This window comes from Myotis davidii, unplaced genomic scaffold (genome assembly GCF_000327345.1).
Source record: "Myotis davidii unplaced genomic scaffold, ASM32734v1 scaffold1820, whole genome shotgun sequence".
Classification (NCBI taxonomy): domain Eukaryota; kingdom Metazoa; phylum Chordata; class Mammalia; order Chiroptera; family Vespertilionidae; genus Myotis; species Myotis davidii.
Genome location: NW_006293329.1, coordinates 195,371 through 205,863, shown reverse-complemented (window position 1 = coordinate 205,863; position 10,493 = coordinate 195,371). Strand labels below are relative to the sequence as shown.

At 47.5% G+C, this 10,493-nt stretch overlaps 1 protein-coding gene across 1 annotated transcript; it reads left to right on the top strand.

The window, feature by feature from the left end:
* Positions 1-3,848: 3,848 nt before the first annotated feature.
* Positions 3,849-5,560, top strand: LOC102751622 (sperm-associated antigen 11-like). The gene is made up of 2 exons (XM_006767053.1): positions 3,849-3,903; positions 5,328-5,560. Exons 1-2 carry the CDS (start codon positions 3,849-3,851, stop codon positions 5,558-5,560), a joined length of 288 nt encoding a protein of 95 aa, XP_006767116.1.
* The last annotated feature ends 4,933 nt before the right edge of the window (positions 5,561-10,493 follow it).

Here is a 10,493-nt window from a genome sequence, read left to right as displayed (position 1 = left end):
GCAACTAAGCCTCCTGCTTGCTCCAGCTCCATGGCTGCCGGCCGCCATCTTGGTTGGATTAATTTGCATATAGTCACTCTTATTGGCCGGTTGGCATGGCTTGGGGTGTAGCAAAGGTATGGTCAATTTGCATGTTTGTCTATTATTAGGTAAGGTACACTGTATAGATAGAATCAAAGAGCTGCATAAATTTCAGACTCTAAGAGACCTACAATCACAACACTTTACTCTGCAGATAGAAGAATCCACCACCCAGAGAGATGAAGAATCTGGCCAGAGAGGCTGTCACATTTATAAGACTTTAGAGGCTATTGTACTGGTTTTGATACATTCTTCATTTTAAAAGATCAGTGAAATTTTTTTTTTTTACTTTGAAAATGTGGCCAACACCCAGTCCTTTTCTCTTTATGAGTTTTTTTTTTTCATGAACAGCTCCTTACTCTGAGGCACCTTACTCTGAGGTCTGACAGTCTGATCGATGCTTCTTTGTACCTGAATGTCTTGTTGCTCATCAGTTAATGTTGTTCATTATATTCCACAAATGAATGAGACAATGTGATATTTATCTTTCTGTGATTGGCTTATTTTGCTTAGCATAATGCTCTCCAAGTCCATCCATGCTGTTGCAAATGGTAAGAGTTCCTTCCTTTTTAGAGCAGCATAGTATTTCCTCGTGTAGATGTACCACAGTTTTCTAATCCTCTTTATGAGTTTTTAATTAATTATCTCAGGGAGGCATTTGCCCCAAGTCCAGTAAGAACCATGTCTTGCCTTCCCCCTATTGACATAACATTGAAGGTTAAAGGGTTTTATCTTGGGTTTCACAGATACAATTTGCAGGTGTTGTATTGGGCATGGTGGTGGGTAGTTTGTGCCTGTCCAGTGTGTCCACATGGCATTACCGCTCATTGCATTAGAAACCCCTGTAGCTGTTCAAAGGCTGGTTCCTAAAAGTGGAATGAACCATTCTGGCGAGTCACTTTCTTTAAAAGGAGGGAAATTGTAACAGCACAATTGTTCACGGCTCCCTTCTGGTCTGATATTATGTGATTTCAAAAATCCTCGAGGTTTTCTCTTTTCATTGTAATAACATACACATAATACAAACATTTGCTACTTCAAAGTGTGCAATTCAGGGGCATTTACCTACATTCATAATGTTGGGCAATGACCATCACTGCCTCGTTCCAGAACATTTTATCACCCAGTGAGCTCACACTCCCCAATCCCCTTCCTCCAAGCCCTTGGCAATCACAGATCTGCTGCCCATCCAGTGGATTTGCTGGTTTTGCACATTTCATAGAAATCGGGTCACACAACATGTGGCCTTTCCTGTCCACCTTACTTTGCTCAACAGAGTGTTTTCAAGGTTCATTCCCGTGAGAGCATTCCAGAGGAGCCCCAGACTTCATCTCCTATTATTGTTGAATGACACCCTAGTGTATGATCGAATCACCGTTTGTTGATCCATTCATCAGGTGATGGACATTCGGGTTCTTCCACTTTTGGGCTATTGTGAATAGTAGTGCTGTGGACATTCACGTACAAGTTATTATTTGAATATCTGCTGTTATTGTATATGTAGATATAGTTATTACCTAGCTTATGTGATAACTATGTTTGACTTACTAAGGGGCCACCAAGCTTTTCTATAGTGGCTGCACTGTTTCCATCCCCAACAGCAATGGATGAGGGTGCCCATTTCTCCACATCCTTGCTAATACTTGCTGTTTTCCATTTCATAGTTGTCTTCTCATGTCCGTCCAGTACACGGGAAGTGGGATCTCTTTGTGGTTTCAATTGCATTTCCCTAAGGACTATCGATGTCGAGCATGTTTGTTGGCTGTCTGTATTTCTTCTTTGAGGAAATGTCTACTCAAGTCCTTTGCCCATTTGATTTTTTCAATTAGGTTGTTTGTCTAATAATTGTTGAATTGAATCAAAATTTTCTTTTAATATACATGAATGTTTTTATGACTGTCAAATGTTTGCAAGCCCAAGTGTATCTTTTATCTCTCCTTGTTTCATCTTCTTTTATGTGAAGATCATGCCCACCAGAATAATTTTCTTCTGTATTGGAACAAACTGAGCCTTGATTCCTTTCAACCCACAATTTCATGAACGTGTGAACCTAAGATCAGATTAATGGGCTTAGTCAGGGAGCTTGACTTTCTAGCTTGTCTTCCTGGGATTGGCACACCCGAGTCTCCAGAACTATTCATGAAATTCTGCCTTAGACATTGCCTTCCAGGTCTGTGACTGGGAAACAAATTCATGTATGGAATTTATGGATGATAAATCTTGACAGTATTCATTTATTTCCCCCCCCCAAATGAGCTGACTCCAAAATAGCTCAGCATTTCCAAACTATACAGTAAACAATTTCCCAACTATCATTTCACAACATTTGAGCTGTGGCTTCACTGCTAGGGGAAAAAAAAACCAAACTCTTCAATCTTTTCAAAATCAGTATAAATACTGAGAATGAATGCAAAGCATAAAGCCTATTTTTCATTATCTCATCCACTAACGTACCCTTCTAAAATGACCCATATACTTGGATAGATAGGTTGCAGTATTTTTACCAAACAATAGTTCTTGTTTCTCATAGCTAGCTATGCCTTCTCCATCCGCAAGGAGCATGAAGAATTATAATTATAATCCCAAGGGGCAAAGCGAACTGCTTATAACCTTTTTACAGTGGGAGGTTCCAGAGATGTGTGAGAACAAATGTTTCTTAAGAAAAGAAATTCAGGCCTAGCTTGTTTGGCTCAGTGGATAGAGTGTTGGCCTAGGGACTGAGGTGTCCCTGTTTCTATTCCCAGTCAGGACACATGCTCGGGTTGTGGGCTTGATCTCCAGTAGGGGCCGTGCAGGAGGCAGCCAATCAGTGATTCTCTCTCATTGGTGATAATTCTATCTCCCTCTCCCTTCCTCTCTGAAATCAATAAAAATATATTTAAAAAAGAAAAGAACTTCAAATAATAAAGAGATTTATTAATTGGAGGTTTATTCCTCTCGGAAGTAGAAGACAATCGATCGATATGTCTCTTCTCTCTGTGTATCTCTCCCCTGCCTTCACTCTCTCTAAAAATCAATGGAGAAATACCCTCGTGAGGGTTAACAAAAAACAAAAAAAGAAGAAGACTTTGTCCAATGAGAGAAGAATTTACTCTCTTCCCCAGAACAATTTCTTGATTTTTCACATATAGATGTGGTTTACCACATTTAAAAAATAATAGTGTATGTTGTATTGCGTCCCCCACCCCCCTTTCTTAAGCTAGAGAATGTTTGGGCTTAAGGAGGTAGAAGGGGGTAGAAGGAGAATCCCATGGTGGGATTCTGTCCCCACTTCTGTGGGGGTGCCAGGGCCCCCTTACTCTGCTGTGACTCACGTCTGTTCGGTCAGTGGTTGTGCTGGATGAGGCTCCATAGATGGCCTTGAGCCTGTGCCTCTGAGCATGTGGGCCTGTCTGTCGGGAGTGTGTCTGAGAGCATCTGGTGTCCACCTTCTGGAGGCAGGCAAGCCGTCTGCATGTTTGTGACCTGTCACGGAACCCAGAACCAGGGTCTACGACATAGCTCCAGGCTGCAGGCTCCTTTCCCACGTCACCTGTTCACTCAGGGCTGGTCAGCCCCCTCCTCTGAGCACAGAAAGCCTATCTATTTGTAGGCCGTAGAGCGTCCTGAACCCTCTGCCCACGTCCGTACTCAGTGGACCAGGTAAATGTACTCAGGGCTGATGTGTGGCCCAAACCCTATAAGGGCCGTCTGAGCCCGGCTGCTCTCCGCTCCTCTGCACAGTCATCCATTCGCAGGAAGGCTGGGCACGTGAGGAGTTCGGCCTCATGAAGGTCCTCTTTCTTCTCGCTGTTCTCCACTGCCTGGTCCTGATGAACTCAGGTAACCCTGTTGGACCAGGGAGGAGGCTGGGGGAGGCTGCAGAACTCACGGACATGTCCCCACAGGGCTGTGTGTCTGCATCCTTCTCCCCTCCTCCCCAGGGCTCAGCTCTGGGCTATTTTCATCTCCCCTGTGAAGAGTGTTTTAAAGACAGATGTGAAATCAAGATCCTGCCAAAGGCACAGGGCACCCTGCTCTGGGACAGCCAGGAAGGAGGCCTTTAGAAGACAAGGGCAGGTGTTCCTGGCAGAGCCAGAAAGGATGGGACCCCCAGGGACAGCTCCTCACTCTCTGGGGAGAGAAAATCTTCTGACTCACGTTCTGCTGTGTGATGGACAATTACGGGCCTGGTAGTTAGTCACACGGGGCCCATTTGACAGATGGGAAAACGGAAGCAGGGACGGTGAAATGAAAGGTCCATGGAGAAATAGTTCGTTACTGTAACAGCAAGACCAGAATCCATTCTCCAGGTCACTAGGCTCTGGACCCTCCACCTTCGTTAGACATGGGCTGTCTGCTCACCTCACTGTCCTCCCCAAACCTGAATGGAGCTGACTGAGGCAGGACCCCAGCCGTGCCTCCTTGTGGCCAAGACACATGCGAGGTTTCTAATCATGCCAGACCTACACTGCGTGGGAGTCGGGGGGGGGGGGAGGGGGTGGTGGTGTCTCTTTAGTTTAGGTGTGTGTCTTTTTAGCCATGACAGTTGGCATTTGCAGGCCTGACATAAGACCTTTTTTTAATTTTCCCATTCCAAATGGCAAATGGTTTTTATTATTTTTGAGGTAAAATTGACCTATAACATTATATTGGTTTCAGGTGTATAATGCAATGATTTGTTATTTGTGTATATTGTGAAATATTTACCAGACATGTCTCATTAACATCCATTGCTTCACACAGCTACAATTTTTTTTTCTTGTGACAAATATGAAATGTTTTCCTAATGGGGACATAAGGTGCTTGTGCCTGACCTATACACGCACAAGTAAGGGTGAGGAGAGAGGTTTTATTTTCTGCCTTTCATTGTAGGATATAAAAATGAAAATTGGGCCACAAACTGAGGGTCAGAACTATTTCCAAGTTTCCTGGTGACCAAGACCTGCCCTCCATTCTTCCACTCCAGTCACCCAAACTGCCTTTGCCCTCCCTAATGCGTTAGCTCACATCGTACCCAGGGAGGTTGGAACCAGTCAGGCCCTAATAATCTGGAATAAAATGGACAAGTCCAGGCGGCACTTTGAGGTACAGCTTATTGTTCCTGTTTTAAAGCTGGGAAACTGGAGCTCAGGAAGCCTGGAACTTGTTCTGAGAAAGTCAGCGCTGTGAGAATACAGTCACCACCTGGAGTTGAGCTGTGGGCTGGGCTCCGCCTTCATTCTCTGTGTGAAGGAAATATCAACTCTCTTCTATCGTGTCCACAGGCGATATCCCACCTGGAATTCGAAATATTATCTGCATGATGCAACATGGAACCTGCAGACTCTTTTTCTGCCACGGTGGTGAGAGGAAGGGGGAGATCTGCTCTGACCCTTGGAACAGGTGCTGCATATCCACTGCAGAGGAAGAGAGGAACAATAAACCGGAGAAAAGTGACAAAGCTGACATGGAAGCTTCTGGAAGGCAGCCAGGACCTTCAAGTCCCCCAAGAGCTTAGAAAGATGCATGGCTTACATAGGTGCTCAATAAACCTTCGCTGAATGAGTCCAGCACCCACGGCGGAGGTCTGATAAAAGAATTTTCCTAAAAGTTTTCTCACTTTGTCTTTGTCAGTGCTTTTTCAGAGTCTCAGAATTTGGGCCCTGGCCAGTGTGGCTCAGTGGATAAAGCGTCAGCCTGTGGCCTGAAGGATCTTGGGTGTGATTCCGGTCAAGGGCATGCACCTTGGTTGCAGGCTCCTCCCCGGCCCTGGAAGGGGGCATGCAGGAGGCAACCAATCAATGTGTCTCTCTCACATTGGTGTTTCTCTCTGTCTCTCCCTCTCCCTTCTACTCTCTCTAAAAATCAATGAAAAAAATATCCTCAGGTGAGAATTAAAAAGAAGTCTCAGAACTTTGTAATATTCTAGTCCCTTTCTCTGTTTCAGAGGGTATCGCCTACCTACCCACAGATGGGGGTGAACTTGAAACCAAGGTCTAAACCATCTTATCTTCACAGGGACAGAATTACAGCCAACCCCCCTGCTTCTTGTCCACTTGAGTGACCACATCAAATCCAACATCAGCTCATCCTATGTGCTCCCAGATCACAGGGAACACTGTGCCCTTTCCCTGGCCCCTCCAGCAATAACCCCAGGAGGTCTCAGGTTCCTAGGACTGTGCTGTTTTCACAGGTTTACTCCTAGTAACCTCCCTTGGTTAACACAACAATCTATTGTAGCAGGGAAGTCAGGAGGTTAAGCGTACTGCCCGGGCTAGCCATTCCTAAGTGGGATTCTCAGCATACCTGCTGGCCAAGGGCTTGTTGTTCTAGCTGCCTCTTAGCAACATACTTCTGGGCAATTGAAGCAAGGTGGGGTGCCTGCTAATAGGATCCCTGGAGCTTTATTTGTTTTTTTAATCATTTTATTACATTGATGGGGTGGCCTTGGTAATAGGATCATATAAGTTTCAGTGTTACAGGATCTGTAGATTGCACCGTGTGCTCACCACCCAAAGTCCAATCTTCTCCCATCACCATATATTAGACCCCATGCACTCCCACGCCCTTCCCTCTGGCAGCCACCACCACACTGCTGTTTGTGTCCACGAGTTTGCTTTGTACCCCACACATGAGTGAAACCGTGTAGCGCTTCCCCCACACATACTGCCTTGAGCGTTTCACCCTCCCCTTTGCTTTCCTCTGGATGCCGCTCAAGCTGCCCTTCATAGCTTATCTCTAAGCCAGTCGGTCCCAGGGCAGTGAACAGTGACAGGTCAGACACATAAAAGATAATAAAATCGGACGTGCTGATGTACAAGATCAGGTGCCCAGCTTTTCTAGACTAACAGCTCAACAAGACGACCTGTTCCAATGTTTCTGTCCACTGCCCGAACCAGTTGTCCATGAATCAGCTGAGCTTGCCTCCAGAGTCCCTGGAAAGCAGATTTCTGTTGCCTGTCTCCAAGCCCAAGTCCAGTGAATGTTGGGGTAATGCCTAGGCCTCTCCCAGACTCATCAGCACTCACTCCTAGCTTTATTTCCTCCATCTCTCAGACAAACCCACAGGGCTTTGCAGCGGAGCCCTTCCTACCCACGGGAAGCCCCGGAGAGTCCTCTGCCCCCCTCTCAGAGGGCGGGGGCCACTCCAGATCTGCCATATTCCTGCATGTGGACCAGGTGAATGTTAGGTCCTCAGGAAACACACATCTCAGGCTTCAGGACATCCAAGGGGTCTGGACTGCCTGTCACTGCTTGAGCCAATTCAGCAGTGACAGAGCTGAGTCACATATGAGTGCTCATTCCAATCCAGCCTGAAACATGGGAGAGCAGCAGGTCACCCACAAAATCTGTTCTGCCCCCCACCATAAGCCAGTGGCTTACATTGGGGAGAAGGACAAAGGTTACATGGGAAAGTAGGAAGAAGGGCAAATGGGCAGTTTACAGGTAATGCAGGCTGGAGATTTGCAATGGCCTGTGAGTGTGTAAAGGCTGGGGGTCTTCAAAGGCTAGTGATCTGTAAAGAGCTGGGGTCTTCAGTGGGATGGCAGCTCTGGTTTCTGGAACAGGTTGTTAATCTTTCCATGCTAACAGGTAGCTCCCTGGTGGGGAGGATGGGCTGCACTTCCAGGTGAGCTCCCAGGCCCCATCCCAGGCAGGTTAGAATGTACCTTCTTTAGTCAGAACAACACAATCACAGTTAACAGAGCAGGGTTACAATTTCTTTTTAAAAAATATATTTTATTGATTTTTTACAGAGAGGACAGGAGAGGGATAGAGAATTAGAAACATTGATGAGAGAAAAACATCGATCAGCTGCCTCCTGCACACCTTCCACTGGGCATGTGCCCAAAACCAAGGTACATGCCCTTGACTAGAATAGAACCTGGTAGTTTTCAGTCTGCAGGCCAACGCTCTATCCACTGAGCCAAACCGGTCAGGGTGGATTACTATTTCTTACAATTAGCTGGTCCCCAATATTCGATTCCTGCCCTATAAGGTGGGCACACACAGGCTCTGCTTAGAGCACCGCCACTCCACCTCTACCCCCAAGTAAAATTCAACAAAGCCTGGGGGGACAGGCCAGGCCCAGATGCTGGAAAGTGGGTTGCAGTCCCTGTCTTACGCTGAGAAGGTGACATTGGCAACCAGTTTCTTCTCTTGGCCTAATTTTCCTCCAAAACAAAACGAGGCAGCTGGTCCAGGCATTGGGACCCTCACAATTCTTCAGGCTGTAGAGCAGGCTCAACACTACAGCAGCGGTCCTAGGGGTCGGGGGCTCCATCAGGGAGGTGAGGAGAAGAAACCATTGGATCTTCTGTCCCTGGAGGGTCAGGTGACAGACAGCCTACTGGGCCCTAGGCAGAGCCCAGGACCCGCCAGCAGGGGATTTGCACTAGGCCTCCTCTGCACTGTTTATCTTTCCTGATAGAAACAGAAACATTTTCTCGTGAAAATGGGGCCTGATGGGACCTTCCTGGTGACAGTGTCGGGCCCTCTGGTATACCCTTGTCAGAGGTGGCAGGGAAGAGGTGCCCCAGCACTGGCTGAGGCTTCGGGAGGCAAAGGTGTAGGGCAGGGAATTAAGGCCAGGTGCAGAAGGGGTGCCAGGTGTCCTCAGCAGCTGCACTGGAGTCAATCCGACCCTTTACTTCATCCTGTGAAAATGTGTCCCAAATACCTGGATGCCAGTGTTTGCACTGCCTCTCTGAAATATGAAATAAGTCCCTTAATATCCACAGCATCCTTCCCCCTTTTTTAAAGCATTGAGTTGAATGTGGTCCTAAGATGCCCTGGTGTGGCTCTAAAAGAGCAGGAAGCCCCAAATGATGACCATTTTTCAAAGCGAGAAACTATCTTGGCCACAAGCAGTCTGTCGATCCCTACAATGGCCAACAGAGGGCGCGCTGCCCCTGGCCGGTTTTGATAATGGCTTGTTGCTAAAGAAAGAAAAGGGGGAAAGGGTTGAGAAGTACAGATTGGCAGTTACAGAATAGCCACAGGGACGCAAAGTACAGCACAGGGAATATAGTCAGTACTATTGCAATAACTAGGTGGGTACTACACTTAAGGGGGTGTCACTTTGTAAGTTATATAAATGTCTAACCACTATTCTGTACACCTGAAATTAATATAATATTGTATGTCAAATGTAGTTAAAAAACAAAAAATTAGGCGGCCCATGTGGCTCACTGGTTGACGTATGAACCAGGAGGTCAGGGTTTGATTCCCAGTCAGGGCACAGGCTCAGGTTGCAGGCTCCATCCCCAGTGTGGGGCATGCAGGAGGCAGCTGATTGATTATTCTTTCTCATCATTGATGTTTCTATCTCTCTCCCCCTCTCCCTTTCTCTCTGAAATCAATTAAATATATAAAACAAAAAAATTAAAAATGAGGAGAGCAGCAGCTGGAAATAAAAGTCAAGTTGAGCCTGACTTCCCAGCATGCCTAGCTTGCCTTTCTTGGCACGAGTTAGACTGGAATGCCTCATTGATCTCTTCCCAGCTCCGAGTTCCATTGCAGGTATGTGGACTGCAGGGGTCAGGCTGCCATTAAAGCATCTCTGTGCACCTCTTCTTATCTGGGAGAGGGGCCAGGCCAGGCCAGCGAAGCACAATGGACAGTGAGGTCCAAGCACACCCCTGCCCCTTGTGGAGTTCAGATGCCCCAGGGCCCAGTGCTGAGCACTCTCAAGTGTGGGAAGGAAGCTCAAGGCAGTGGAAATCACTGGCTCAGAGGAGTACCCACAGGTGCCGCCCAGATCTGCCACTCATTGTGCCCCACGGCCACCTCCCCCGGGGATTCTACAGGGACTGGGACAGGATCACCAGCAGCCAAGCAAGTAGAAAGCAAGAGCTGTTCCCTGCATCCCGACCTGGGACCCTGAGCCCGCTCCCAATGGGGACCTACCTGCCTGTCCTCCCTCTGAGACACTACCCTGTGTGGGGTTTCAGGTGGGTGCTAGACCTGTGAGGGTATCACTGTGTACGTTATATCCCCTCCAGCTTGTGGTGGGAGGAGGTGCGGGCAGACAGGGGACTTTGCCTCTGATCCTAGTGGAAGTGGCCCAGGGTCATGCACCCTCTCTGACCCAGGAGGGGCTGGCCATTCTGGGAGTGGTCCGAGACCCAGGCAGCCAGTAGGGGCAGGGGCAGGGACCAGACTGTGTCCAGCAGGGTCCAGTGGTGAATGCCGGGCAGGTCTGCATCCTCCCCAGAGTGACTCATCCAGAGGCAAGTATAATTATCCCCACTGTCCCTCCAGGAACTTCCTCTTCTGAGCTGACTCAGGGAGTAACCAGGAATGAATGACAGGCATTCCCTCCTTACACCTCAAGGGGCTCAGACGCCCCTCCACTCAGAACCCTCACCTGCTTCCTTCACAGCCCAGAGCCTGTCTCATGTACAATGCTTTTTCTTGAATATTTAGCTCTGTGTCTACTATGGCTGTGG

What these genes read in the sequence shown, in the direction of transcription:
- LOC102751622 (XM_006767053.1), top strand. Translation starts at nt 3,849, where the DNA reads ATGAAGGTCCTCTTTCTTCTCGCTGTTCTCCACTGCCTGGTCCTGATG. An exon ending in CCTGGTCCTGATGAACTCAG is followed by an intron (nt 3,904 to 5,327) that starts GTAACCCTGTTG and finishes TCGTGTCCACAG; the next exon opens with GCGATATCCCACCTGGAATT.